The 27762-nt window shown below is 62.4% G+C and overlaps 3 protein-coding genes and 1 long non-coding RNA gene across 11 annotated transcripts; 2 read left to right on the top strand and 2 right to left on the bottom strand.

Annotated features, from left to right (window-relative positions):
* The first annotated feature begins 814 nt into the window (after positions 1-814).
* On the top strand, positions 815-2475 carry BRICD5 (BRICHOS domain containing 5). Its single transcript, XM_036920540.2, has 5 exons — positions 815-1247; positions 1456-1608; positions 1682-1783; positions 2038-2191; positions 2293-2475. The coding sequence occupies exons 1-5, from the start codon at positions 1113-1115 to the stop codon at positions 2385-2387; spliced, it is 639 nt and encodes a 212-aa protein (XP_036776435.2). The 5' UTR covers positions 815-1112; the 3' UTR covers positions 2388-2475.
* Positions 2352-6123, bottom strand: MLST8 (MTOR associated protein, LST8 homolog). 3 transcript variants are annotated; one of them, XM_036920535.2, is made up of 9 exons: positions 6029-6123; positions 5351-5553; positions 5134-5185; positions 4889-5051; positions 4443-4518; positions 4211-4363; positions 3309-3433; positions 3047-3210; positions 2352-2932 (listed from the first exon to the last, which is right to left on the bottom strand). In XM_036920535.2, the coding sequence occupies exons 2-9, from the start codon at positions 5477-5479 to the stop codon at positions 2814-2816; spliced, it is 981 nt and encodes a 326-aa protein (XP_036776430.1). In that variant the 5' UTR covers positions 5480-5553; positions 6029-6123; the 3' UTR covers positions 2352-2813. The 3 variants fall into 3 exon arrangements, with proteins under 3 accessions (XP_036776430.1, XP_057343616.1, XP_036776431.1); XM_057487633.1 differs by having other exon boundaries at positions 5134-5182; XM_036920536.2 differs by lacking the exon at positions 6029-6123 and adding an exon at positions 5875-6020.
* Positions 6124-9770: 3647 nt separating this feature from the next.
* Positions 9771-23084, bottom strand: LOC118929919 (uncharacterized). Of its 6 annotated transcripts, none has more exons than XR_008992296.1 (5): positions 20842-22894; positions 15495-15547; positions 13485-13665; positions 12243-13187; positions 9771-10763 (listed from the first exon to the last, which is right to left on the bottom strand). It is a non-coding gene; the product is annotated as an uncharacterized LOC118929919 (long non-coding RNA). The 6 variants fall into 6 exon arrangements; XR_008992297.1 differs by lacking the exon at positions 13485-13665 and having other exon boundaries at positions 9772-10406; positions 10627-10763; XR_008992295.1 differs by lacking the exon at positions 13485-13665 and having other exon boundaries at positions 9774-10406; positions 10632-10763.
* Positions 11798-27706, top strand: CASKIN1 (CASK interacting protein 1). Its single transcript, XM_057487635.1, has 20 exons — positions 11798-12016; positions 17287-17338; positions 17444-17541; positions 17739-17884; positions 17974-18069; positions 18196-18326; positions 18719-18827; positions 18910-19018; positions 19105-19199; positions 19368-19500; positions 19750-19851; positions 19955-20043; positions 20120-20204; positions 20289-20380; positions 21120-21230; positions 21314-21415; positions 22739-22877; positions 22960-24990; positions 25502-25907; positions 26071-27706. The coding sequence occupies exons 1-20, from the start codon at positions 11923-11925 to the stop codon at positions 26168-26170; spliced, it is 4320 nt and encodes a 1439-aa protein (XP_057343618.1). The 5' UTR covers positions 11798-11922; the 3' UTR covers positions 26171-27706.
* Positions 27707-27762: the final 56 nt, after the last annotated feature.

The following is a 27762-nucleotide window of genomic DNA, read 5'->3' as shown; positions in this document are numbered from 1 at the left end:
CCCGTTGAACTGTGTGAACCCAAATGCATATTAAACTCTCAAACCCGCGCTGACTCTGGTGTTCCTTGCCCTCTGCTTTGACAGCGGCCTCAGCTCAGAGGCAGCTGCCCAGCCTGGCGTGGGGGCTGGAGGGGGGATGAGTGGCAGGCCATCCAGACATTCCAATTCTAGAGCTAGAAGGCTGACCGCCACCCCACCCCATCTCAAGCCCATTACATGGAATCAGGAAAAACAAAGGATAAGCTGAGCAGGACGGGGCTATGGGGTGAAGCTGGTAGACCTATGTCCCGAAAGCTGCCAGTGCAGGGAGCCCTGACTCACGATCCACGGGGCCAGCCGAGGCCATGGCTCGGGTCAGAGCAAGCCCTTCCAAGCAGGCAGGGCAGGGGCAGGTGGGCCCCCAGGTGCGGGAGGTTGTAGCAGTCTGCCTTCACCACGCTGCAGCCTCCTAGCAGCCATGCCAGCCTCGGGCTCGCACTCACCCTGTGGTGGAGGGGCTGGGACGAGGCTAGGCTGCGTGGTGGGGTGGGGGAGGCACAGAGTCCCAGGCCAGTCATTCAGGACATGGGCATTGATTGATGGTCAACTGTATGACAGGCTTGGGCTCAAGCCTGGGAGTCTAGAGGTAACCGGAGATTTTAGGAAAAATTAAGTGCACCCCCAACCAATCTTAAGTTGTCCTAACCAGCCACCTTCCGTGCCAGTCAGTGGGACTTGATTTGTGTGATGGCCCTTCTGTCATACACCCCCAGTAGGGGGAAGGGTTGTCCTGGCTCTGACTGAATATCAGGTAGCTGGGCTAGGGGGGAGGCAGTGGGGTTAGGGGAGGGGGTCAGAACAGTTGCTTGGCTCATGAGATGCGTCCTGAGGTTCCCCTGGCTGCCTGAGGGGCATTGGACAATCAGAGCATTGTCACCAGGGCTTCAGCATGGAGCAGGGGAGCTGCCCAGCGGAGAGGCCTGGGCCTCGGCCTGTCGGGGTGAGTGCCTCCCACACCCCAGTGCCTTCTTCTAGGACAAGGCCCCAGGGCATTCCCTGGCCCACCTCCCACCCCTCCTCAGCCCCTACCTTCCCTGAGCCAGCCTGCTGACTGGGCGGGCCCCAGTGACCATATGTGCCCCCAGGTGAAGACCAGGCCCCGCCATGTGGACTGGAAGGCCCCTGGCCTGATACTGTTGCTCGTGGCACTGGCCACTGCTGGGGCCGTGGCTGGAGGACTTCTTGGCTTTGCTCACAGGCCCCCCAAGGTGAGCCCTTCCTCAGGACACAGCCAGGGGCATGGGCAGTGGGAAGGGAGAGAAGAGGCCAGCATGTCCCAGCTCTCCAGTATAGCCAGGGCTCGGAGCGGCTGGCCGGAGGACCAGAGGGGCAGAGAGATCAGAAGCCTCCCAGCAGGCTGGGGGAGTGTCCAGGGCTGCCCTAGCCTGCCCAGCTGAGCTCCGGCTTCCCACTCAGCCGCTGCTGCAAATGCGTCTGACCCTCCCAAGCCCCAGGGAGCCCCAGTTCAAGCAAACCGCCCAGGTGGATGTGGCCCGGAACTTGGCAACCATCAGAGTGACACCAGCTCAGAGCAATGGCAGCTGGGTGGTGCTGTTTGACGGCAAGAGCGTGAGTAGGCTGGGGGTGAGGTTGCCACTCTTGGGGGTTCCAGTGGCCCTGCCTCACCTGCCTGCCTCTCCAGGGCTGCATCTGTTACCGCCCCGCAGAGCACAGGGCCTGCTTCCTCCGCCTGATGGAGCCCCGAGATCGTGAGACCCTGCAGCTGCTGGTGAACACCTCAAAGGTAAGCAGCCCCCACATGGCCAGACTCCCCGGGCCAGGGGGCAGACAAAGGGTCCTGTGTATGGTCTGGGCCTGGGGCGGGCTGGTGCTCCAGTTTCAGGAGAACAGAAGCTTTATCTTCCCTTGGCTGAGGCTGCTAACAAGAGCTGAGGGTGGGGCTGGCATCTTGCTGGCACATCCAGGGATGTACGGTCCCTGCCCAGCCAGGTGCAATGAAAGTGCCCATGTCGTGGCCTACCAGAACCTTCTCTGCAGGCCCAGGAGCCTCACAGCCCCAGCCAGGACCCCCACTATGCCCAGGAACTGCTGGCAGTGCTTGGGAGCCATGAGGTGGACCCTGCCCAGGTGGGGACTTCAGTGCAGCACCTTTGTGCAAAGACCCCCATTTACTGGGCACGTCGAGTGGAGGGTGAGTGGGGGCAGGCTGTGTGGGGAGGTTGGGCTCCCACTGGACAGTTTGGGGAGAGGAAGGAGGAGCCCTTGGGGGTTCACAAAGGCCCCTGCCCCCAGGGCCCCAGAGGCAGCGGCTGATCTACCTGTGCATCGACATCTGCTTTCCAAGCAACATCTGCGTGTCAGTGTGCTTTTATTACCTCCCAGACTAAGCGGCCCTGCCTGGCCCAGTCCCCAGGACGGCCCCATCACCAGCACCATGGAGGGCAGCTACCCACTGGGACAAATAAACCCCTCCACCTGGCTGTGATGGTGTTCTCTGTGGCCTCAGGATGCGAAACTGGGCCCGAGGGGAGGCGGAAGCACTGGCTTTGGGGTGGACACCAGCTTCAGGTCCCCCTCGATGGCTCTAGGCCCTGTGGGTCCAGAATTTCTGAGGGCCTCCTGAGCCCTGTCACATTCAGATAAGCAATAGGAGGTGAGAGCCCCAGCCTAGCAGGGGCCAGGGTAGGCCAGTCATGTGCAGGCCAAAGCTGGTAGGGGCCAGCTGGTGGGGGTTCACTCTGACCCGGGCAGCTGAACAGGCGCATCCGGCTGGTACAGCCCGGACAGCAACCTGCAATCCCAAGGGGTGCGTGCTAGCTCAGCACGCTGTCGTTGAAGGCCAGGCAGACAACAGCCTTCTGGTGGCCACCGTACTCTCTCTTGATCTCTCCCGTCTCCACACACCAGAGCCGGGCCAGGTTGTCAGAGGAAGCTGCAGGGGAAGGGCGTGGGCAGCTCAGGGCGCGGCCCCAGGCCAGGCAGAGGCACCCGTGGGGGAGCACAGCAGCTGCCGGCAGGGGTGGGGAGGCAGGTGGGTGGGGCTTACCGGTGACGATGTACTGGGAGTCCCCCGAGAAGGCGCACCCCCACATCCAGCCTCGGGACGACTCTCCGGGGTTGCTGCTCTTGATGCTCAGCTCCGTCATCAGGGAGAAGTTGGATGTCCTCCAAATCTTGCATGTCTGGTCGGCTGAGCAGGTGGCAAGGAGCCTGGGAGTGGGTGTGAGCATGGTGGGGGTGTCGGCAGCAACCCCTCCCACCCTGCACCCCACACCTGTCCGGACCCTCCAGGTCCCCCCCGCACGCACGTGGAGTCAGGGCTGAAGCGGCACTGCAGGGCGTAGCGGGTGTGCGCTGGGATCTTGGTTTTGGGGATGAGCTGCGTCACCTCGTCACCAATGCCCCCAGTCAGATTCCAGACATAGCAGTTTCCCTGGCAGGGCAGGAGGGAAGTCATGGGAGGCCTGGACCTGACAAGGGAGCCTTGGGCCTGACACATGGGGGAGGATTCCCTGGGGGCTGGGGACATGGGGCGGGCACATCTGGTTCTACCTGCAGGGAGCACACCTGGGAAGCCTGGCCCCAACCAAGCGCCGGACCTGGCAGGCTGGGAGCAGGTGGACGTGCCATCGAGCATGGCACGAATGCAACAGGAGGGCACCCAAGACAGAGGGGACAGCAGGGCAAAGGCTCAGAGAGCAGGTCAGTGGACATCGTGGGACAAGTGATTCACAGATTTCATGGGCGTTATAGGAAGAAAATGAGTCTGAATGCAGGAGGTCAGGGGCCAAACCATGGCAGGTAAGGCCACGCAGCCACCCAAGAATGTTGGGTAAAGGCTGGCACTGCTGGGGGTGTTCTGGCAGCAGACGGGGAGGGACTGGGGCCAGGGCGGGGCAGGAGGGAGGGCTGCCACGGGGCCTGCAGCTGCGGCCACCACTACTGGGACAAGGAAACAGATCAGATGGTGACAGGGAGGAGGCAGGGAAGCAGACAGACTGGGAGACACTAGAGGCGGAAGGGTCAGCCTGCTGTGTGGGCCACACTGGGCAGTGAGAGGCGTTGGGGACCCCCAGGCTTCTGGCTTTGGGACTGGGCTGGAGTTGGAGCTCAGGAAAGGGGAAGCAGGACTGCAGGGCTGCGGGTCTGAGGGACACCCACAGAATAAGCCCACCCACAGGGAACAATGGGATGGGGGCCCAGGACTCACGGTGCTGTTGACCGCTGCCATGTAGCTGGCATCGGGGTCGATGTGAGCAGAGGTGATGGACACCTCGGGCTCAGGGATCAGCTGCTCGTTGTGGTCAGTTTTCAAGTCCCAGATATGGATGGCACCGCTTTGGTCACCCACAATGAGCTCCGCCTAGGGTACAGTGGTGAGGAGGGCAGGGCCCCTGCCTGCCCAGCACCCGGGAGTGCCCAGCCCTGTGTGTACCCCTCACCTGGTTGGGGTGCAGGCACACACAGTTAATGGGTGCGTTCACTTGGAAGATCCGCTGACACTGCAGGTTCCGGGACCTTCAGGGTGGGGACATACACCATCTGGAGTGGATGCTGCTGGGGCCCCACCCACAGGCCCCTTCCCTGGCCTTTAAGCTTAGCTCTCTGCTGACTGGAACTGCCTCACTGGAAATACCTGAGAGGCTCAGCCCTCCCCAAGGGCAGCCTGGAGCCAGTTACTAGCTCCCCTGGGATGGCCTGAGGCTGGACTCAGTGGTCGTGTGGCACCCCCTGCCGGTTCTGCATTCCTCAGTACCCTCAATCAATCACCCGCACAGAAAAGCCCACTTCAGCCTCTGCTTAGAGGGGACCTGACCTAAGACAGTGCCTAGCCTGGCCTTCGCCCCCCACCCCGAGGCGACGGGCCCCTCCTGCTCAGCACCCCCACCTGAGGTCCCAGATCCGGGCAGTGCAGTCCTCCCCACCCGTATACATCCAGCGGCCGTCCTCGTGGAAGCCCACAGATGCGATGTTCTTGTTGACGCCATCATAGCTGATGATAGGGTTGGGGTTGTTGGAGTTGAGGTCGTACATGCGGATGTGCTGGTAACCTAGGGGCACAGGCCAGTCTGAGACAGGCTGTGCCCCGATGGAGCCCCCAGGCTTCAGGACTGGGGTTCAGGGTCCAGATACCTGCAGCAGCGATCATGCTGCGGTCCGGGGTGATCTCCAGAGCGTTCACCTGCTAGGTCTGTTAAGGAGAGCGGTGCACAGAGCCCTGGGGCCGGACCTAGAGGCCTCCACCACCTGACTTGCTGCCACATTCTTCCCGCCCGCAGCCTGTGCCTAGGCCGTTATCCCCACCAGGCGTCCAGCCCAGCGCCGCCCTCCCTGCCTCTCCAGAGGATACGGAGTCCTGGTGCTGCACCGTGCGCGTGCAGATCCCGCTGTGCGCCTGCCAGAACCGCACCGTGTGGTCATAGCCTGCAGTGGCCAAGATGACCGGGTCACTGCCCACTGTGCCTGGGGACGTGTTCATGGTGTGGCTGCTTGGAAGCCTCGGGGCTGCAGAGGGCCGGAGATCTGACCGGCAGGGGTCAAAAGTCAGAGTATCTAGAGAAGAGAGAGGCATGCAGTATTTAGGAAATGTCCTCTATGCGCCCTCGGTGCTGAGAGTAGTATTATCTATCCCACTTCAGAGATAAGAAAGCTGAAGCTCAGAGTTTCCGGAACACGCGTGACAACCTCCAAGCTGGATTCCCCGCCCCACGCACGCTGCCCGGACGCCACCCCATCCGCGGCCGGCAGGGGGCAGTCGCGCCCGGGGAGCCGCTCTGCCGCAGGGGCGGGACGCGCGTGCGCAGGGCGGTGGACAGGCCGGAGAGGAGAGCCGAGCGCTGCAACTGCGCAGGCGTAGCAGACAGGCGGCAGGACCTGAGGGAAGAGGGCCTCTCTCTGGCTGGACCCTCGAGCTCCCAGGTGCTCCGCCGAGCGCCCTGGCTCCGTCCCGCTGGGCCAGCTTTCCCCGGGCGCGCTCTCCCGGCAACCCGGCAGCCGCTTTCCGGTCCACGCCCCGCGGTCTCCGTACCTCACACGCGGCTCGGCGCTCCGCAGCGGCCCAGGACGGCGAGCGGAGCCGGAGCGAGTCGATAGAGGCCGAGGCTGAGCGTAGAGTCATCGATGGGCCATTACGGCGACACCAAGGGGCGTACGTGGGATGGGAGGGACGAGACCAAAATTATGGGGCGCAGGGCGCTCTTCCCGCCTGGGAAGAAGTAGTAGGTGGTCTGTGCTCCCTGGAAGCGAGGGGTGGACGGGAACAGGGACCCCAGACTTGTCCCGGTCAGACATTCGCCTTCCCACTCGGCTGCCCGTTTTCCAGTCTCGGGTGCCCAGCGGGCCGCGTCATCCCCTCCCGCACCCGCTCCGCCACTCCCGACGCCGGGCTAGGATTCCCCAAGTAAACTGCAGGGCGCCCAGTTACTTTAGAATTTCGGATACGCAACAATAACTTTTTAGTGCAAGTATATCCCAAATCCCTCATGCAGGTATACTTACACCAAAATGTTACTCCTGCACACGTGAAATTCAAATGTAACTTGGCTTCCTGTCGTTTTATTTGCTAGATGTGGCGACCCTTTAGGCTTGTCCAGCCCCTGCCAAATCCTCAGTTCCCCTCCCCCCACTCAACCCAGCGGCCCGCCCCATACCGGTGTCCCTCACGCCTCCTTTTCCACCCCAGCCCTCCCTCACTCCAGGAAGGTGGCCTTCTCCTCTCACAGAAGAGTCAGTCATGGGGACAGACTCTCCCACGGTTTCTTCCCACCAGGCTTACAAATACACCTACACCCCCCTTCCTCCAGCCCCTTGACCAAAGATACTCCACTGCCCACCCAGACGGGCCCTGGGTCCGGGAACCTTCTTTCCTGTACCTCTTCTACCGCTCCTCCTTCCTTCTCAGCCTTTTAACACCATAAAACAACCCCAAACTCTCCTTCCAGCCAGCACTCGCTCCTTCAAAGAGCTGTCCTCACGCTTTTCTGGCCCCATGCCCTCACTTCACGTTCCCTCCTACACACACTGTCATGTCTTTACCCCCAGCTCTTCAATGAAAATGTCACAAGGTCACTGGCCAGCTCAGTGCCTAACCCAGTGGATACTTATCTGTATCCACTGACATGTCTGCACAATTTGACAGCACTGCTCCCAAAAAGCTCCTGTGGCCTCACTTTCTACCCCAGCACTCAGCCTCTTTGCCCTCCTCTAAAGGCTGGTGCCTCTGGAGTTCTCGTCTCTGCTCACCCTGCTATTCCGGGGTTTCCGATACTATGCACACTCTGGGGCCTTTCCACCCTGTCTCCAGCTCAGATCCAGCTATTACACATTGTCCTTTGAAGGGGACATCCGCATTTTCCATGGCCAAGACCAGTCATCATGGACCAGCCCCAAACAGCTTTCCCTTCTGTGTGCCAGTGCCCTCCCCAGCATTATAGCTAGGCATGACCCAGACATGTCACCCAGGCCAGCAACAGCCTCTTAACCTGCCTCCCACACCTATTCTTGGCCCCTCTAGGCTGTCCCTCACATTGCAGAGTAGTCTTTTAAAACCTAAGTCTGACCCCTGTTCGAAGGCTTCATGGGTCCCCAGTCACCCTCCAGATTCGGGCTGTCCTTCGCCAACCCTGCAGCTTTCTCCTCTCCGCTCTGTAGGCCAAATGCCCCTTCCAGCCAGAGTGGAGGACAGTGTCAGAATTCTCAACCACCCACTCCTCTGTGAGCCCTTGCCGGTGCCTAGACTGCTTCCCTCTTCCTGTTTACTGCCTTTCCTGGCATTTTGAGGGCTCATTCCAGATGGGGCTTTATTCTGGTGTTGGTTTTAACTGAGGTGAAATTCACATAACTTGAAATTAACCATTCTCAAGTGAATGATTCAGTGGCACTTAGTATATTGCCAGTGTGTGCAAGTACCACCTCTAGTTCTAGAACAGATTCATCATCCCAAAAGGAAACTCTCCAGTCATTATGCATGTTCCCCTTACCCTGTCTCCCCCAGGTCCCCAGGCCTTGGTAACTGCCAATCTGCTATGTCTATGGATTCACCTGTTCCAGACAGTTCCTAAGAATGGAATCATACAATGTGTGGTCTTTTGTCTTGGGCTCCTTTCCATGAACATGATGTTTTCAAGATTCATCCAGATTGTTTCCTGCATCAGTACTTCATTTCTTTTTATGGTTGAGTAATATTCCACTGTGTGGATGGACTACACTGTGTTTATCTATTCACTGGTTGGTGGATGCTTGAGTTGTTTCCACTTTTTGACTGTTAGGAATACTGCTACAGTGAAAATTCCTGTACAAGTATCTTTTTGAGAACGTGTTTTTATTTCTCTATAGGCTAGGAGTGGAATTTCCAGGTCACGTGGTGACTCTATGTTTAACTTTTTGAGGAACTGCCAGACGGTGCTGAGCATTTTACCTACATTATTCATGAGGTCTTCACAATGGCTCTGTCAAGGAGAAAACATCCCCATTTTGGAGATGAGAATATTGAGGCTCAGATGTAGAGTCCCATGTCCTAGGGCACACAGCTGGAACACAGCAGAAGCCGTCCTGATCTCCCCCCCTGTGCCCTTCCCTGAAGCCCCTTGCCTGGTCGGTCCTCCTCATCGTCCTCTCCAGTACAGGGGCTCCCAGGCAGCTCTGGGAGGGGTAGGTGAGTAAGCAGATAGGAGGGCTGGGAGAGGATGTTCAGGGCAGTAGAAGCCTGTGAAGCAGCCTGAGAGGAGGAGAGAGGGTGGGGCCAAGCGAAGACTCCATCAGATGTCTGTGGGGTCCCACCTGCGGCCCAGGGGACAAGCTGAGTTATTTGCCTTTTCTGTAGGGGCGCTGGGTGGAGCCTGGGGGCTATGTGCATGTCCCATGCCTCCGTGTAACTAGGACACTACACAAGACTCCACCCAGCCTGAGCAGCTCTGGCATCTCTGCCAGGGAGGAAGGTGGGGGGACACATGGCTGTTGACTCCCTCTTATGTAGCTGGCACCAGCTGAGCATGTTACAGAGGTGGCATCTATCTGTGAGAGTGATAGAAACCGTGGCAGCTAACATATGCTGCACGCTCCTAGCAGCGCATGGGGGGACGCTTGTCATCCCGTTTGAGACATAAGGGGCTGGGCTGCAGGCTCTAGGGGGTGGAGAGAGGCGCCAGGGGCATCGCCAGCCGGGGGGCAGGAGCAGGGGGTGCGCCGCTCACGGAGGCTGCCATACCACTGGGAAGGGGGCCAGCCTGGGCTGCAGCGAAGCGGCAGGCAGCTCTGCTCGGGTCTGAGGCTCAGCAGTTCTGCTGGCTCAGCGGCCCCTCCTCCTGGGATTGTCCTCCGAGGCCTGACTTCCTGGAGGGCTGCCGACATCCCACGCCTCTGCATCCTCATCTCTCAGCCAGAGTGGCTGGCCTGCGGTGCTGCCCCCACCCCCAGGCTGGGTGGACCCCAGGCAGACACACATCTCTGTTTTCATGTGGCGCTCCCATCAGTCCTGGTTGCTGTTGTACCATTTTACAGACGAGGCGGCTGAGTGTCAGGAGCTTGTCCACAGTCACTGGGCTGGTTGGGAGCGGATCTAGGACTCTCTGACCCCTCCTGGGGCATTAGCTTCATTCTTAGCAGGGTGAATGTAGAAGAATGGGTATAGCTCACTTCTGAGGTCTGTCCTCCTTAAGGTGGACCTCACAGCAAGGGGCCCACCCTAAATTTGAGGCATGAGCACCTGTTTGCAGGATACAGATGGAACAGGAGCTGGGCAGAGAACAGAGCGGGGCACCTGTGGGCAGGACCAGTTCATTACTCAGAGGATTCTAACTTGGAACTTAGCCTTTCAGATCATGATAAAGGTATATTTGTCAAGTAGGAGGATAGAACATATTGAACAGATCATTAGTGTGATCTATAATGTCTTAATGTGTAGACATGCAGTGTGCAGGCCTCTGTTTACCCTCTTGCTCTAGGCCCTGTAGATGTTAGGCTCAGGCTTGAGCCGACCAAAATATAAAAACAATGGTAAGGAATAATAGCTATCCTTTTATTTTGCTTTTTGTGGTGCCTCTGTGAGCTCTGCAGATACAAAGATGATTGGAATACAGTCACTCCCCAGACATCCAAAGCAGGGAGACCCAAGAATATCACAATATGCACAGAAGTCATTTGCTGAGCACTTACTAAGCTCTGCTGTGAAGTGCTTTAGGGTTAGCATCGTGATGAATCTTCAAATTGCCTTAGTGGAAATATCATTCTTGTCCCCATTTTCTGAGGGGGAACCAAGCTCAGAAGACAAAGTGGAAGGGCAAACCCAGTAGGAGGCAGAAAGGGGACCCGTGTAAAGGCCAGTGTGGGGTCAAAGCCCAGACTCATGATCTCGAGTCTCCAGGACCCCAGGTGAGTCACTTGGCTTCTCCAAGCCTCAGTTTCTTCATCTGTAAAACGGGCACAGGACATCCAAGATTTGCAGTGACCAGCACAGTGCCTGACCCAGCAGGTAGGTGCCCAGGAACAGGTCACCCCTAAATTGCATTAGGGACCCCTCTGGGTGCCCAGCATGTGCTGGGAGGCCTATACTTGCTCCCTAAACTTCACAGGAGACCCCTCAATGGGGACTGACCACCTCCTCAGATCAGGGGTCCCAGGGACTGCTACCTCACCCATCCTATGGCAGCCTTCCTCCTGGACCTGCCCGATGGTCTGGGCTACAGGAAGAAGGTCGTCAGGCCATGATAAGTTCAAGCCTCACCAGTGCTCCTACCATCCTTGCCCAGTTGGGGTGATGAGGTGTCCTCCCCGCAAGACAGGAAACCAAGTCTGGCCTAGAATGCAGACTCCAATCTATCTGGCTCTAGAATGCTGCAGTCATAACATCGTGCAGGCCTGCAGCCCAGGAGGTCAAAGGGGGAGACCTCTGTGGAGAGGGGGAAGGGGGTCATTGTCTGTCACGCAGGACTGTCCCGCCTGGGGCTGCCAGCGTCTGGAGGCTGGACGGGAGAGCAGGCTTGTTGGGGGCTCAGATCAGTGCTGGGCAGGGCTGAGTGCTGGGGATGCGGGATTGAGGCCCCCTTAACAGTGACCTGGAAGATCACACCCCAATTGGTGCTGGGAATGGGGTGCCCCCTGGTGAACTGGCTGCATCCCAGTTGGTGCTGAGGGGCTGCACGAGGGTGGGGTTCAGACTGAGGCTGGGGGTGGCCTATTGCCCTGCATTGTTTGTGGAGCCAGAGCCTGCTGGGGAAGGTGCGGTTGGGGGCGGGGGGCGGGTTCCCTGACACCGAATTCATTATTGGGAGATTCCTCTTCACAATCCCTCGACACCTCCCACGGGAACCACGGGCCAGAAATGCCTGACAGCCTCCGGCGGGCTGGCTCCCGTGCCGCCGGCGCCCGGGTCGCCGCCTGCCCGCTGCCTGCGAGGCCCTCCCCCCGTGGGTCCCGCAGCCTCGGGAAGCCTCGCTCACGCTCAGCCCCGCGCGCGCCGCGGGGTCGGGGCTCAGTGTCCAGCCCCGGCGGCCGCTGTCCCCAGCCCTGGCGGTCGCCCGGGCCGCGGGGCGTCCGCAGAGGCCGCTTCTGAGCGCGCGGCGCGCACGTGGGGAGGGGGCGTCTCGGGAGGCCGGGGCCCGAGGTAGGGGCGGAGCCAAGGCGCCGGGCGCGCGGCCGGCGCGGGCGCCCGGAGGTCAGCGGCCGCAGGAGCGGGACCCAGGCATCCGGGAGGCGGCGCCAGGTGCCGCGCCCCCGCCCCGCGCCCGCCGCCCCCGCCCAGGGCCGCCCGCCGCCCGTGACGCGCAGCCCGCCCCTCGGCGCCCGAGCCCGAGCCCGAGCCGTGGGCTGCGCGGGGAGCGGGTGGCGGGGGAGGGAGGAGGATGCGGCCAGGGCCGCGGGGCCGCCTTCGCCTCTGAGCCGCGCCGAGCTCACGGAGCAGCCGCGTCGCTGCGGCCCGACCGCGCCATGGGGAAGGAGCAGGAGCTGGTGCAGGCGGTGAAGGCGGAGGACGTGGGGACCGCGCAGAGGCTGCTGCAGAGGCCGCGGCCCGGGAAGGCCAGTGAGTGCTGGGGGCGCAGGGGGCGCGGCGCGCCAGGGGCCGACTCCGGCGGCGAGCCCCCAGCCTTCGCGGCGCAGGGCGGGGAGAGATGCTGTCGGTCCCCGGGGGCGGGGCGGGGCCAGCAGCACCCAGACCCTGGGTCCGCACCCCCGCGCCCCACCGCTGAAGGAGGGCGGCGCAGAGCGCGCAGCCGGCACGCCAGCCCCCAGCGGGCACCTGGCGGCACCCACCTCCCTGTCCGCGGCGTACACCTTCCTCCCTCCCTCTCCATGCCCGGCCGCGGGCTGACAGCTCGGTGTCTCTGCTGGGCTTTGAAAGGGCGAGTCGGATGCCCCCCACCGTGGAGGGAGGGAGGGGGCCCTTGCGGTGAGCGGTGACCACAGGGCTGCCAGTCCCGGTTAGACCTCCTCCCCGCCCCATGTTTAATAACACGCTTTGCAGGGAAGGGGGGGCAGGACCATGCTGGGGGTGTGGCTGCCCAGGCATGGCCAGCTGGGGGCCATTTACTGCTGGGGTTGCTGAGGCCCAAGGTCGCCTAGCCAGGGCAGGCTGAGCCCCCGGCAGGTACGGACGCTGCAACAGACCCTCGTCTTCTCTGGCTTCTCTGCTGGAAAGGAGACTGGGGGGTACGGGGGCCTCCCATTGGCCATCTGAGCTTGCGCTCTGGGGGCCCCAGGGAAGGGCTGGTAGCTTGGAGCCCTGATCCCAGCACTCATCCCAGCTCAGCCCAGAGCCTCCCCGGGGGCAGCTGGAGATGGATGGGCGTGTGGACCAGGCAAGTGTGCGGCTGCGCACATATGGCTGTGTCAGTGTGTCAGGGCACCTGAGGGGGCGCAGGCAGGGCTCCACAGGGTGGCACTTAAGAGTCTGTTACACTCCCCATCACAGCCCCAGGGACAGTATGTAAGCCAGGGAGGTCCCCCCCAACCCCTGCAGGGGCCATGCTGAGACCTGAGACTGCTTTCTGGCAGGTGGGGGGGTAGGTTGAGCCCCAGGATGACCCCCTCCGGCTGCAGCACCTTCCTCCCCTGTGCAGGTGGAGGGCTGCAGGTCTGGATGGCCCTGCCTTCCACACCACGGGGCCCAGGAACTGTCTACCAGTTGGAGCAGGCTTCAGGGCCTCAGGGCTCAGAAAGGGAGGGCTTCCAGACAGAATCAGCCTCAGCTGAGCCTGGAAAGCAGGTGGAGGGGTTAAGAGGTGGAAGGCAAAGTAAAGGCTCCCACCTAGTGGCCATGTGACCTTGGGCACAGACAACGGCAGCTCTTCTGGCCTCAGTCTGCTCATCTGTAGAATGGGATGATCGTGGCCCCCTGCCTCATGGCACTTTTGTAAGAACCGCAGAGCACATGGGAAGCCCAGGCACTCAGCAAGTGCTAACTATGGCCATTTCCTAAGATAGCCCAGGACAGGCAGGCCAGGGAAGTGGGGATACCAGGTTTGGCCACAAGGAAGGTGTGGGGTTCTTACCTCTACCTGGGTCTGCCCCTGGATCTCTACATTAGCTTCTGCCTGGTCTGGTCTCTGGACAGGAGGGACACCTGCCCTGGCCCTCATATCTGGGCTCACTGACTCACAGGGGCGGGTGTAATAAGTCAGACGGAGAAATCCCTCCATGAATTAGCTCAGTCGTCATGGTAACGCTGGCCTGCTTTGGAGTAAGATGTATTTTGATTCAGCAAAGTACAGCTGGAGTTTGGGCCATGGGGCTGGGGACATTGTCCCTGGGTCCCCCAGGCCCCAGGGGTGCTCCCATGACCTCCCGGTGCTGGCACCTTCCCTCCACCCACCCCCTGTGTTGCCCCAGGCCCTGTCAGCCTCCCATCCTGCCCAGGAGGGAGCCCCCTTTATGCACGCAGGCACTGGCTACCCTGGGCAGCTGTCCTTGAGGGGCAGAGAGGCTGCTCTGGGGAGAGAATGTGTGGGCTGGGGGACACCCTGCCCTTCCTTTCCTGAATTCTTGGGAGACGACAGGCCAGGCTCCTGCATTCTCGGCACCCAGAGCCCCCTGCCTGCCAGTGGTGTGAGAGTGCCTTGCCTTGCTGGAGGCTTAGGGCTCAGCCACCCCGCGATGGGGCCAGAGGAGGCCAGAACCACATCCTTGAAGGGAACAGATGTGGCTCTGTGGGGGTGGCCTGTGAGTGTCTTCTGTGGTGGGAGGAGCATCTGGGCAGAGGGGTTGAAGGAGGCCATGAGGGTGGGGTGGCAGAGGGCTGGGGCTGTGCCCCAGAGCCTGTGCAGCCTGGAGTTTGGAACTGACCTCCAAATAGGAACAGGCCCATGAGAGCAGGTAGGGAGATGAGTGCCAGAAAACTGGAGAGCCCAAGCATTGGGTGGGGGTCAGAAGTCCATGCATAGTACCACCTTAGAACCCGTAGGACTCACTACCCTGTGGACAAGGGAAAGGGGCTCCTGGGAGAGGTCCTGGCCCTTCACCTTGTCCTCCACTTGCCCCATACCCCTGACAGTACCCCCAGCTTCATTCAGAGCACCTGCCTCTGCCAAGTGCAGCCTCCCAGCCCCAGGCAGGTGTCAGTTCTGGGACCTTCCCAAGGTGCCCAGTGTCCCCCACAAAATTGGGGGAGGGTGCTCCAAAACCTCAGGCTCCCCTCCATCCAATTTCAGCTGTTTTCCTCTGAGGAGACCAGTGGCAGAGAGAAGGGTGAAATGACCTTGGTGAGGTGCCCCTCATGTAGGGAGTGGTCCCATCTGGATGGAGGCTCCCCACCCCCACTTGTCTGTGGCGATGCAGACACTTCCTGGGCCTTGACCTCCAGCCCTCTGAAATTTCAGCACCTGCAGGTACAGCCAAGTGAGCAGAGAGGTCTGGCTATAGGTTCCACTTAGTGCACCTGGCCCAGCAGCTGCCTGGAAGGTGCTGGGTGCAAGAGGCCTGGGGGGACCTGACCTGGGAAGGGGATGGGGGCTGAGAACTGGCTACACTGGAGTTAGAAGAGAGAGGCAGCAGCTGACCTTGGGGTCAACAGTGTCCTGGGGGAGAACGTCCTGAGTGTGGCCCTGGGTGGAGAGAGGGCTGCTGCAGGACGGCAGTGGCTGTGCCCCCTTCGACATAATGACAAAGGCCTTATGGCAGGCCTGGCTGCACGATCTACAGGGCCCCGTGCAAAGCGAAACCATGGGGCACCGTGTTCAAAAATTACGAATTTCAGGATGGGGACAGCAGGGCATCCAACCAGACAAGGGCCCTTCTGAGTGGCTGCACAGGTCACAGCCTGAAGCTGGCCCTGGCAGGTGGACCGAGTATGTGGGACGAGGATAGCAGTGCAGACACCAATTTACTGAGCACCTTGTCTGTGCCTGCACCGTTCTAGCCAAGGATACAGCAGTGAGCAAAGTGGCTAAAAACGCTTGCCTTTTTGGAGCTTGTGGTTCAGTAATGGAGACAGACAATAACCAAGACCAACGGAGAGGGGCACCAGGGAGAAAAACACAACAGATATGGGATGGGAAGGGACTTACTATTTCAGCTGGGGAGGCCTAGGACGGTTGGGAGGTGGCATTTGAATGAAGGCCTGCAGGACCAGAGAGAGGGAGTCCTGGGGTTAGCCTGGGGTCGGGGGGTACATACACAGCATGTGCGAAGCCTCGTGGTGGGGCAAATGGAGTCGTGGAGCACCGCCAGCAGGTCCTGTGGCTGCAGTGGGGATGCACGTAAGCGGCTGTCCAGCTGCAGCCTACTGGCCCAGGGGCTGCGGAGCACCTTCAGGAGAGAGCAGTGGCCCTGGCTCCTGTTCTAACAGGGTCCCCCTGACCTCATGAGTATGGACTGAGATGGCAGGCTGGAAGCGGGGAGAGGCCATGGGGAGTGGTCCTGCGGTGGCAGCCATGAGCAGTGGCAGGCGCCCCAGTGTGCCGTCAGAGGGTCTTACAGAGCCAACAGGATTTACAGATGGAGAGGAGAGAACCTATCAAGAAAGGACCCGGGCTGACTGTAAGGTGTCAGCGGTGTCTGGAGGTCTGAGCAGGGGCTGGGGGTGGGGGTGGAGACACTTCTCTTCCCAGAGCCTCCCTCTGGGAAGGAGGAGCCCCTCGATGAAGAGGGTGGGGTGGGATTCCTATAGAGCTAATATTAGTAATTGCCACTCACTGAGCTGGCTGTGTGCCAGACCCTCTGTGCTTTGTGTCTCTAAAGCCCTGAGGCCTGCAGGGGGCCGGCCCTGACAGCCCCTCTCCAGCTCAGGGCCAAAGCCATAGGGCTGGTAAGGGGCAGAACAAGGATTCAAATCCAGGCCCATCTGACTTTGTGGGTCACTGTGGACCCACACCCTGTATCCAGCAGCCGAGAAGTGAGACTGGAGCAGCTGTGGGTCAGTGAGCGGCCCTGTTCCTCCCCTTCTGTGACTCGACTCCCTCACTCCTCTGCTCTTGGGCTCCCTGCCCCCACTCCTATCCTGGGCCTGGACAAAGGGGCTTCTGTCCTTCCAGCCCCTCCCTCGCAGAGTGACTGACCCACAAATGGGTTATGTAACCATGGCCCAGACAGGCAGGGGCTTGGCCCAAGTCCTGCTGGACCTGAGCCCCTGGGGAGGCGCTGGTGGGCTCCCTTCCTCTGACAGGTGGCTAGGAGGAGACTGGGGTCCCAAAGGGAGACCTCAGGCCCCTGGGCTGCAGGCACTGAGCGTGGCCCTGTAGACGAGGCGGCTATCCCCATGTGGTCAGCAGCAGCCCATTCGCCTGCCTCCCTCTCCTGTCCTGCTGGGGGGGGGGGAGGTGCTCATCTACACTGGCCTGGCCCAGGGCTAGGGCTGGGGGAAGCTGCAACCTGGAAATGTAGATCTTCCCCCAGAGATACCCTGTTTCCGGGTGTTCCAGCCTTCCCAGGCCACCCCCGGCCCCATCTGGGTCCTTCTGAAAGACAGATTGGGCCGGCTCTCTCCCTCCCACCACCGGCAGGTGCTCAGCCAGTGTCCCGCAGGAGGGGTCCACGTGCACATGTGTGCCTGTGTGGGTGTGCAGCCTTGTTCTGTCCCCGCATGGGCGCAGGCTGGAGCTCTCAGCCCTGTGAACCCCCAACACCTCAGTTTAGTGTAAAACCAAGGCCCAGAAGCTGGAACCTGGAGCTGAGTGTAGGGAATAGAATGGAGTGAATGTTTCTAGAATACAGACCGAGATAACTTGGCCTGAGCCTGCCGAGGAGCTGGCAGTGACCTCTGTCTGTGCATAGGCTGCATAGAGGGGCTGGGACCCTGCATGCCTCATTGGGAGCTGGAAAGAACTTCCTGCCCTCACAGTGTCTCCTTCCCACCCCCAGAGCTCCTGGGCTCCACCAAGAAGATCAATGTCAACTTCCAGGACTCAGATGGGTAAGTTCTCAGCTGGGAGATGCTGGTTTGGAATGTGGTTGGGGGCCCCCGGGGTAGGCTGGGGTGTCTGGGTCCTTGTTCATGCATGCCTTCCGCCTGCCCCAGCTTCTCTGCCCTGCACCACGCGGCTCTGAACGGCAACACGGAGCTGATCACCCTGCTGCTGGAGGCCCAGGCTGCCGTGGACATCAAGGACAACAAAGGCAAGGCGGCCAGGGACCTTAGAGCCTGGCTGGGAGTCAGTGCCACCTTGGGGTCCCTGGAGGTCTGTTGTCCCTCAACTGAGGCCTCAGCCCAGGGTCTCAGTCTGGGTTGAGGCGTGTCCTCGTGGGATCAAGGTCCTGGAGGTCGGGGGGGTTCAGGGCCATGGGCTAGCTGCCAACCACTCCCACCTGCCCAGGCATGCGGCCACTGCACTATGCGGCCTGGCAGGGCCGGAAGGAGCCCATGAAGCTGGTGCTGAAGGCAGGCTCAGCCGTGAACGTCCCGTCCGACGAGGGCCACATCCCCCTGCACCTGGCGGCCCAGCACGGTCACTATGATGTGGTGAGAACCACCGTGGCGGTGGCGGGGCGCCTGGGGCAGTGTGAGCCCCTGAAACCCTTGGGCCTGACTGCGCCCTGTGGTCCCCGCAGTCAGAAATGCTGCTCCAGCACCAGTCCAACCCATGCATGGTGGACAACTCAGGGAAGACGCCCCTGGACCTGGCCTGTGAGTTTGGCCGCGTTGGGGTGAGTCTCCCCAGGAAGCTGAGCCCTCGACTGTCTGCTTCCCCTTCCTCTCCTGGGGTGGGATGGGGACAGACCTGCAACCCCCACCCCATTTCCGGGCCCCCCTCCTCTGACTGCTCCTTCAAGGTGGTCCAGCTGCTCCTGAGTAGCAACATGTGTGCAGCCTTGCTGGAGCCCCGGCCAGGGGACACCGCTGACCTCAATGGCACCAGCCCCCTGCACCTGGCAGCCAAGAACGGCCACATCGACATCATCAGGTACGGCCGTGTGGGCTGCGGGGCCGGCCTTGGGCTTCCTGCCCCTGGCTCGGCTCCCAACAAGAGCAGCCAGGGCGTCTCAGGGGCATCTGCAGCCACAGGCAGCTGGAGAGGGGGCTTCTGTAGCCCCACAGCCTGGGCTGTCACGGCCCTGCCACTTGCTGGGTGACCTTGTGGAGACACCGTCTCTAAGCCTCAGTTTGCCCATCTGTAAAGTGGGAGTTGCAGCTCGCTAGGATGACATGGGGTTGCAATGAGGGGGTAGCTCAGGGTGGGGAGTTGGGGTGGGGCTGGCACATCCTCAGGCCCCTAGGAATTGGGGCTGAGCTTGGGGGTGCTGGTCAGGGGCTCCAGCTGTAAGGCCCTGCCTGCTCCCCCTGCCTCCCCGCCAGGCTCCTCCTCCAAGCTGGCATTGACATTAACCGCCAGACCAAGTCTGGCACAGCCCTGCACGAGGCTGCGCTCTGTGGGAAGACAGAAGTGGTCCGGCTGCTGCTGGACGTGAGTCTGGGGGCCACTGGGTGCTGGGGCCAGGCGGGGTCTTGGGGGGCTCCTGACAGGCCTCACCCTCTGGCACGCACAGAATGGGATCAATGCCCATGTGAGGAATACCTACAGCCAGACAGCCCTGGACATCGTGCACCAGTTCACCACGTCCCAGGCCAGCAAGGAGATCAAGCAGCTGCTGCGAGGTGGGCCCAGGCAGGGCAGGGGGTGGGGGCAGGCCCTGAGCCAGGCGGGCTCACAGGACCGAGGGGTCCACCTCCTATGTCCCCAGAGGCCTCGGCGGCCCTGCAGGTCCGGGCGACCAAGGATTACTGCAACAATTACGACCTGACCAGCCTCAATGTGAAAGCTGGGGACATTATCACAGTAAGGATGGCTGGGGACTCCTGGGGCAAGGACAGGCAGAATCTGGGGCACTCACCCCACAACATCCCCCTTTCCCCCACAGCAGTTGGGAGGTATGGGGGTGTGGGCACAGGACTTGGCCTGGTGGGACGTTTCCCTGAGCGTGCTCCCCGGACCTCATCTGGCCAGGTCCTAGAGCAGCATCCAGACGGCCGGTGGAAGGGCTGTATCCATGACAACCGGACGGGCAACGATCGGGTGGGCTACTTCCCGTCCTCCCTGGGCGAGGCCATTGTCAAGCGAGCAGGCAAGTCCCACCCAGGTATGGGCTTGGGGGCCAGAAAGAAGCAAGCAGGGAGTTGGGAGTTGGGTGGTGTGGCAAGGATGGAGCTTTGGCCGTTGCTAGGTGTGGGGTCCAGGGGCGTGTCCAGCTCTAACCCCTCACGGCGTATGCATGTCAGACTCATACTCTGCCCAGCTCAGGGGCCAGGACAGGGGATTCTGTCCTGCTGTGTCAGGCCCCCAGGTCTGGGCTGGTCCAGGACTCAGGGGGCCTGTGCTTGGCCCTCAGGATCCCGAGCAGGTGCCGAACCAAGCCCACCCCAGGGAGGCGGCTCATCAGGGCCCTCTGCGCCCCCCGAGGAGATCTGGGTGCTGAGGAAGCCTTTTGCGGGTAGGTGGGGTGCCTGGAGGGCAGGGGCAGCGGTACTCCTGCAAGGCAGCACCTGGGCCAGGCGGGGCCAGCGCCGGCTGGGGATGCTCCCTTGTGCCGGCAGGCGGGGACCGCAGCGGCAGCTTGAGCAGTGTGGCCAGTGGCCGAAGCAGTGGGAGTCACACCCTGCACGCAGGCTCTGAAGGGGTCAAGGTAGGTGGGGTGGTGGCCGGGCCTGGGTGGCCTGGGCCCGGAGCAGTGCCGGCCAGCCATCCTGTCTGGGTTGCAGCTCCTGGCGACAGTGCTTTCCCAGAAGTCTGTCTCTGAGCCTAGCCCTGGGGACAGCCCCGTCAAGCCTCCGGAAGGGTCTGCAGGTAAGAGCAGGGATACAGCACTGCTGGCCTGGCAGGGAGGTGGCCCCGAGCGGCCCTTGCCCCGCCATGCTCTCTTGTCCCCAGGTGCAGCCCGGTCCCAGCCTCCGGTGGCCCAGGCTGGGCAGGTCTATGGCGAGCAGCCCCACAGGAAGCTGGAGCCAGCATCGGAGGGCAAGGTACAGGGCCCGGGCTGGCTGTGGGGGGCACTGGGGCGGCTGGGCTGGCTCGGCCATGGCAGGAGCCCCTGACTGGCCATGCCTGTCATTCTGTCTGTCAGTCTGTGTGTTGTCTATTGTGCAGGCTGTGTGTGTGAGGTAGTATGTAGGAAGTGTGACATGGCACGAGGTGAGCAAGGGTGTGCCTGTGTGTGGGTGGTGTGATTGTGAGCCGGGCACGTGTGTGCGTGTTGAAGGGTATAGGGGTAAGACGAGGTGCGTGCATGGGTGAGAAGGGTCCTGTGTGGGGGGGAGGCGCGAGCTGCTGTCTGAGGCCTGCACACTTCTGGGAGCAGCCCACGTTCCTGGGAGTGGAGGAGCAGTGCTGAGCAGCCTCTCTGGAGGCCTCATTCCCAGAGCCCCTCACGTGGGGCCACACTGCGGGGTGTCCCTGGTGCAGGAGTGGGGGGTGGTCAGGGTACCTGTGGCATGGACAGCAGCTGGACCATCCTGGTGGAGATCACGGCAGGAGCTGAAATGCCAGACGACGCTCGAGGTGACGGCATCTGGATGACGAGGAGTGGCGAGGAGGACCAGCACCAGGCTGGCCAGGGCCTGGCCGCAGGTGGACCAGTGGACACAGACTGAGCAGCTGCGTGGCTTTTGGCCAAGCAGAGAAGGAGGCGCTGCGGTGGCCGGGGTGCACACCTGGCGGGTGAGCGGGCGGCTGAGCCTGCAACCAGGGCCTTGTGTCTTGCAGAGCACAGAGGCTGTCACCCAGTGGCTCACCACGTTCCAGCTACAGCTGTATGCTGCCAACTTCATCAGCGCCGGCTATGACCTGCCCACCATCAGCCGTATGACCCCTGAGGTGAGCTACCCGAAGGCCTGCCACCAGCTGGGGCCCAGAGACAGTCCCGAACCACCTGCTAAATGGGCCTCTGCTCTACCTAGGACCTCACAGCCATCGGGGTCACCAAGCCAGGCCACCGGAAGAAGATCACTGCAGAGATCGGCAGCCTGAACATCTCGGACTGGCTGCCTGAGCACAAGCCCGTAAGGCCCCCTGGGCCCTGGAGGCCAGGCCTGCAGGCACACAGACTGCCTCCTGACCAACAGCCCTCCCCTGCCCTCCAGGGCTCCAGGGAGAGGACAGCAGAGGATGGCCCCCCAACAGTGACCTGCCTGGATGGTCTCTGTCCACCACGGGCACTCAGGCCAGCTTCCCTGGGGCAGGGCAGGGGTGACAGTCTCTGAGGGCTGTCAGGCAAGGGACACCCGCAGTCAGGAGAATCCAAAGACACCCCCCAACTCAGCTGTACAGGAACAGCTGCACTGCTTGGTACCCCCCCCTCCAAAGACACACACCCAGACACTGCAGAGAGGTGTACATTGATTGGAGATGCTTACACACACTGCAGCACGTGTGGGAAAGATGCATGTGTGTGCATGCTTCACAGCCTGTGTGCACTAGATAAGCAAGGTGCCCATTGATGACTACATGCGCACACCCCCATGGTCAATGCACGTGCTGGCCAGCACCCACACAGACGCAAGCCTGCACTGCTGCTAACAGGCACCCAGGTGTGGGACAGGCTCTGGCCAGCAGAAGGTGGGTCCAAGGCCTGTCTTGATGCCACTTCTCTAGGCCTCACACTGAACTTTAGGCTTCCATCCGTCAATAGGAGAGGTGCCATGGCCACCGAAAACCCCCAGGGGTAGGTCGATGGTGGGCGGGTTCCTGCTTATCTACCTCGCCTAGTCCCACTCAGTCAGCAGCTCAGGGTCCTCCCAGGGAGCGGGTGCAGCTCCTGTGGTCCCACTTTGCCCTGTGCACCCAGGGTGATCAAGTGTGCTGTGTGCCACCAGTGTGTGAGTGACATCCAGCTGGGAGTGTGGGCGGTGGATACCCTTCAGGGGGCTACTGGGTGGCTTTGCGTGAAGCCCATCATGGATGTTTGCACTCGAGTGTGATGTGGCCGTGTGGCGTGTGCCCGACGTGAGAGGCGTGAGCATGATGTGGAGGGTGTCTGCTCAGTGGTGCTGTGTGTCCGTCCATGATTTGTGGGGCGTGTCTACCCAGGTACTGTCCCTGTGGCTGCCTGGGAAGGTGAGGAAGCACGTTCTTCCCCCTCCCCAGGCGGTGTGCTAAAGACAGGCTCCCTCGTGGGCTTGTGTTCGTGTGTTTGCCTGCGTGTGGGCTGGTCTCGGGCTCCTGCCGAGGCTGCAGCCTCCAAGGCTGACACCTCTGGCCTATCCGTTTGTCCTTCTGTCTGTCTGTGCTGGGCTGGCCCGGTGTCCCCACCCCCAAGAACTCCGAGTAGCGAGCAGGCTGTGGGCAGCCAGCTCGGGCTGCCCTCTGTGTCCCCTGCTCCCTAGGCTAACCTGGCCATGTGGCTCTCCATGATTGGCCTGGCCCAGTACTACAAGGTGCTGGTGGACAATGGCTACGAGAACATCGACTTCATCACCGACATCACCTGGGAGGACCTGCAGGAGATTGGCATCACCAAGCTGGGTGAGAGCCTGGCCCTGCCCCTCCACCTCCTGCTCCCTGCCACCCACCCTGGCCTGACCTGCCCTGTCCTTACTCCACTCAGGACACCAGAAGAAGCTGATGCTGGCAGTGAGGAAACTGGCAGAGTTGCAGAAGGCAGAATATGCCAAGTATGAGGGAGGACCTCTGCGCCGGAAGGCACCCCAGTCGCTTGAAGTGATGGCCATCGAGTCGCCGCCCCCGCCTGAGCCTGCCCCGGTGGACTGCCAGTCTCCTAAGATGACCACGTTCCAGGACAGTGAGCTCAGTGGCGAGCTTCAGGCTGCCATGACTGGCCCTGCTGAGGGGGCTGCTGGGGCCGAGAAGCCCTCCAACCACCTGCCGCCCACTCCGAGGGCCTCCATGCGGCAGGAGCCCAGTCTCGGTGGGCAGGCACGGCACATGAGCGGCTCTCAGGAGCTGCTGGGCGATGGGCCCCCCGGGCCTGGCAGCCCCATGTCACAGAGCCAGGAGTACCTGCTGGATGAGGGGCCCACCCCTGGCACCCCACCCAAGGAGACCCGGCCCAGCCGCCACAGCCACAGCGTCAAGAGGGCCAGTGTGCCTCCAGTGCCTGGCAAGCCACGGCAGGTCCTTCCACCAGGTGCCTGCCACTTCACCCCCCCCCAAACGCCCACCAAACCCCGGCCAGGCTCCCCCCAGACACTGGGGGCGCCTCATGGTTCAGCCCCAGCCACAGCCAAGGTGAAGCCAACACCACAGCTGCTGCCGCCAGCAGAGCGACCCATGTCACCCCGCTCACTGCCTCAGTCACCCACACACCGTGGCTTCGCCTATGTGCTGCCCCAGCCCGTGGAGAGCGAGGCAGGGCCAGCCACTCCTGGGCCTGCCCCTGCAGCCACGCCCACACCTGTGCCCACACTGTGCCTGCCCCCCGAGGCTGAGGTGGAGCCGGGCCGGCCCAAGAAGCGTGCCCACAGCCTGAATCGCTACGCAGCGTCAGACAGTGAACCAGAGAGGGACGAGCTGCTGGTGCCAGCTGCTGCGGGGCCCTATGCCACAGTCCAGCGCCGTGTGGGCCGTAGCCACTCGGTGCGGGCATCTGCCAGTGCTGACAAGAATGTCAACCGCAGCCAGTCTTTTGCGGTGCGGCCCCGAAAGAAGGGGCCACCGCCACCCCCACCCAAGCGCTCTAGCTCAGCCATGGCTAGTGCCAGCCTGGCCGATGAGTCCGTGCCAGACGCTGAGGCCGAGGGGGCTGGGACCGAGGACGGCCGGCTGGGGGTCCGGGCACAGCGCCGGCGGGCTAGTGACCTGGCTGGCAGTGTGGACACAGGCAGTGCCGGCAGCGTGAAGAGCATTGCAGCCATGCTTGAGCTGTCATCCATTGGGGGTGGGGGCCGTGCGGCCCGCAGGCCTCCTGAGGGCCACCCCACACCTTGCCCTGCCAGCCCAGAGCCAGGCCGGGTGGCCACAGTGCTGGCCTCAGTGAAGCACAAGGAGGCCATTGGGCCTGATGGTGAAGTGGTGAACAGGCGCCGCACGCTCAGTGGGCCTGTCACGGGACTTCTGGCTGCTGCCCGCCGGGGTCCTGGGGAGCTGGGGGAACCTGCAGATCAGAGCCACTTCGTGGAAGATGGCACCACCCGGCAGCGGCCTCGAGGTCCAGTAAAGGGCGAGGCAAGTGGGGAAGGCCCACCCCTGGCCAGGGTGGAGGCCAGCGCCACACTCAAGAGGCGCATTAGAGCCAAGCAGAGCCAGCAGGAGAATGTCAAGTTCATCCTGACTGAGTCTGACACGGTCAAGCGCAGGCCCAAGGCCAAGGAGCGCGAAGCGGGTCCCGAGCCTTCCCCGCCACTGTCCGTGTACCAGAACGACACAGGCACCGTGCGCCGCAGACCGACCTCTGAGCAGGCTGGGCCCCCTGAGCTGCCCCCACCTCCCCCACCCGCCGAGCCCCCGCCCTCCGACCTGATGCACCTGCCCCCGTTGCCCCCACCTGACAGTGACGCTCGGAAGCCAGCCAAGCCTCCCGTCTCGCCCAAGCCTGTCCTGTCTCAGCCAGTGCCCAAGATCCAGGGCTCTCCCACACCTGCCTCCAAGAAGGTGCCGCTGCCAGGTCCGGGCAGCCCAGGTAGGTGCAGGGAGCCAAATGGGGAGGGCCTCCAGCTCACCCTACTTCCCCACTCTCCGTGGTCTTTCCTCTTGAATGTGGTGAAGGCTGCGTGCAGCGGGATGGTAAAGTGTCTTCAGACCCTCTCATGCATCCACCCACTGGACAGCTGCCAGCCCAAGAGCTGGGAGGAGGGTGGAAGGGCCCCCCGTTCAGTGGAGGCCCTGAAACCCGCGGGGAGTAGCACGTGAGGAGGGAGGACTCGGACGCGGCTGGAGAGTGACCTCAACACAGGAAGGAAAGGAGAGATTTCTATGCACAAGGCCCAAACGCTAAGCCCTGTGGCGTTCAAGCAACCGAAGGGCCAGCCGCTGCGGCAGGTCACACCCGGAGGGGGATGGAGGTGGGGGCGGGCCGGGCCCAAGCAGTGACGCGGGCGGGCGTGCTCGGGGAGGCGCGGCCGGCGGGGCAGAAGCCGGGCGTGCGGAGGACCCTGGGGCCTCCCGTCTGCGAGCGCGTCTCCTCCCGGCAGAGGTGAAGCGCGCCCACGGCACACCTCCGCCCGTGTCGCCCAAGCCGCCGCCGCCGCCGACGGCGCCCAAGCCGGCCAAGGCCGCGGCGGGACTGCCGTCCGGCAGCGCCGGCCCGTCGCCCGCGCCCTCGCCTGCGCGCCAGCCGCCAGCCGCCCTCGCCAAGCCGGCCAGCACGCCGCCCTCGTCGAGCGCCAGTCCAGCCAAGCCCCCGTCCCCGGGCGCGCCCGCGTTGCACGCGCCCGCCAAGCCGCCGCGCGCCGCCGCCACCGGGTCCCCAGCCGCGCCCGACGGCGCCTCGCCGGGGGACAGCGCCCGGCAGAAGCTGGAGGAGACGAGCGCGTGCCTCGCTGCAGCGCTGCAGGCCGTGGAGGAGAAAATCCGGCAGGAGGACGCCCAAGGCCCGCGGTAGGGGCAGGGCGGGCGTGGGGGCGTGTCCCGGCGACCCGCCCTCGTGGGGGCGTGGCCTTCGCGGCGAGGGGCGGGGCCCGGAGGGCGGGATCGGCGCCTCGCGCGGGGAGTTCACGCGCCGTCCCAGCCCCGCTCACGCCGCCCGCCCGCCCGTCCGCAGCCTTCCGGCAGCGGAGGAGAAAAGCACCGGCAGCATCCTGGATGACATCGGCAGCATGTTCGACGACCTGGCCGACCAGCTGGACGCCATGCTGGAGTGACCCGGCCGCCCACTCCGGGCCCGGCCGCGCCGCCCGGGCTTCCTCCGCACACTGACCTTTACCTCAGGGCGGGCACCTCGGGGCGCGGCGCAAGCGGCCGGGCGCAGGGGACAGCCCGCCAGGCGGGCGGGGGCGGGCCGTGCTGCCCAGCCCCTGCACAAGCACAACTCCCGCCCCCTAGGCCCGGGCGGCAAGTCCAGCCTGGAGGACTGTCTGGCAGGGGGACCCAAGGGCTCTGGGCAGATGCTGCCCAGTGGGTACCCGTCCGTATGCTGCTCCCTGTGCAATAACTGCTGGGCCGCCCGCCTGCCACCGCCGGGCTCCGCTTGCTGTGGGTGTTGGGGGGCAGCGCCCAGTCCCCTGCCTTGAGTCCAGGCTGGGCCCACCCTGGGAGGCAGCGAGAGGGGTGCAGTTGCTGTAGCCCACTCCCCAATCTGTGGCAGAGCACAGGCCTACGCCCAGCACAGAACTGCCCATTGGGGGGACCTCTGCCAGATGGTCCAGCAGCACAAGGGGCTGGGGTGGGGGTCGGGCCCCCTGCCTCACTGTACCCCAGAATATAAGCTACTGAGAGTATTAATTTATTGGGAATGAGCTGAGGCAGATTTCCCCAGAGAAACAAAAAGGTATAACTTTAACAAATATATATTTAAAGAAAGAAAAAATATTGATTCTATAAAAAAACATTTACCAACTGCAAGGACATGAGTCCAGCTTGAGACAAAAGCTGTTAGAGGCCCTGGCCATCTGTCTGTCCTTCCCTCCCTTTGTCCAGGAGTGGTGGGATCCCTGGCCCAGTAGCACAAACAGGAGGCTGGGGTCCCGGGAGGAGTCCAGGCTCCACCAGGGCCTCCCCTCCGCTCTCTCTCCTAACTTCTCTGCGTCGGAAGAACTTGAAGGATGTGCCTTGCTCGCTGCTGGGCTGTGTCTCCCTCACTTGGGAGACAACGGGGAGGCTCCCTCTTCTCCCAGGGGGTGCCAGTGTGAGGGTGCGCCGGGCTTTGAGGGAGCCGTGCACCCAGCATGGTGAATGTGGGCACGCCTGCTGGTGACTGCAGTGGGCGCAGGTATGCATGCCAGGCAGTGTGTGGTGCGAGGGAGGGTGTGCCTGACCCTCCCTGCGGCCACACAGCCCTGGGCAGGCAGCCAACCCATCCCCACCTTAGTTCCCACGGACGCTTCTGCTCGTGGTCCAAGGCTGTGTTGTGTGGTTGTTCTCACCCCCTTCTTCTTCCTCTCCCATCCTCCAAAAACTACTGGCTGGCCTCCTCTGTTGTGTTTGCTGATCCACATGTGTTGGGCAAAACTTTGACATTTCTTAAAAAAAATCTGAAAATGCTAAATACCAGTGATTGTGATGTGGGCAGGTGGAGTGAGTCGGCCAAGGTGGTGACGGTGTGTGAGGCCTATTCCAGCTGTCACACCCTGGTGGATCCCAAATGGACGCACCTGGCCATCTGTCTGGCCCCTCAGCAGGTGGGGATGGGGGCCAGGCTGGAAGCTGCTGTTGGCTGTCAATAAACAGCAGAAAACGGAGCTGCGTGGCTCACTTTTTGGGGGCTTGTGTGTTGGGGAGCATGGGGGTGGCTAGC

The sequence above is a fragment of the Manis pentadactyla genome, chromosome 10 (genome assembly GCF_030020395.1).
Source record: "Manis pentadactyla isolate mManPen7 chromosome 10, mManPen7.hap1, whole genome shotgun sequence".
NCBI lineage: Eukaryota > Metazoa > Chordata > Mammalia > Pholidota > Manidae > Manis > Manis pentadactyla.
Note: the sequence above shows the minus strand (reverse complement) of the source record. Positions and strands in the feature narration are given on the sequence as shown.

Excerpts from the sequence above, each read along its gene's own strand:
- BRICD5 (XM_036920540.2), top strand. The coding sequence starts at position 1,113 with ATGTGCCCCCAGGTGAAGACCAGGCCCCGCCATGTGGACTGGAAGGCC. Across the intron at positions 1,609-1,681 it reads TGCTGTTTGACGGCAAGAGC|GGCTGCATCTGTTACCGCCC; the intron begins GTGAGTAGGCTG and ends CTGCCTCTCCAG. Across the intron at positions 2,192-2,292 it reads CTGGGCACGTCGAGTGGAGG|GGCCCCAGAGGCAGCGGCTG; the intron begins GTGAGTGGGGGC and ends CCCTGCCCCCAG.
- MLST8 (XM_036920535.2), bottom strand. The coding sequence starts at position 5,479 with ATGAACACGTCCCCAGGCACAGTGGGCAGTGACCCGGTCATCTTGGCC. Across the intron at positions 3,434-4,210 it reads TGGCAGCGGTCAACAGCACC|GGAAACTGCTATGTCTGGAA; the intron begins GTGAGTCCTGGG and ends CTGCCCTGCCAG. Across the intron at positions 2,933-3,046 it reads CTCCCAGTACATCGTCACCG|CTTCCTCTGACAACCTGGCC; the intron begins GTAAGCCCCACC and ends CTTCCCCTGCAG.
- CASKIN1 (XM_057487635.1), top strand. The coding sequence starts at position 11,923 with ATGGGGAAGGAGCAGGAGCTGGTGCAGGCGGTGAAGGCGGAGGACGTG. Across the intron at positions 18,070-18,195 it reads GTGAGTTTGGCCGCGTTGGG|GTGGTCCAGCTGCTCCTGAG; the intron begins GTGAGTCTCCCC and ends TGCTCCTTCAAG. Across the intron at positions 21,416-22,738 it reads GGCTGCCTGAGCACAAGCCC|GCTAACCTGGCCATGTGGCT; the intron begins GTAAGGCCCCCT and ends CCTGCTCCCTAG.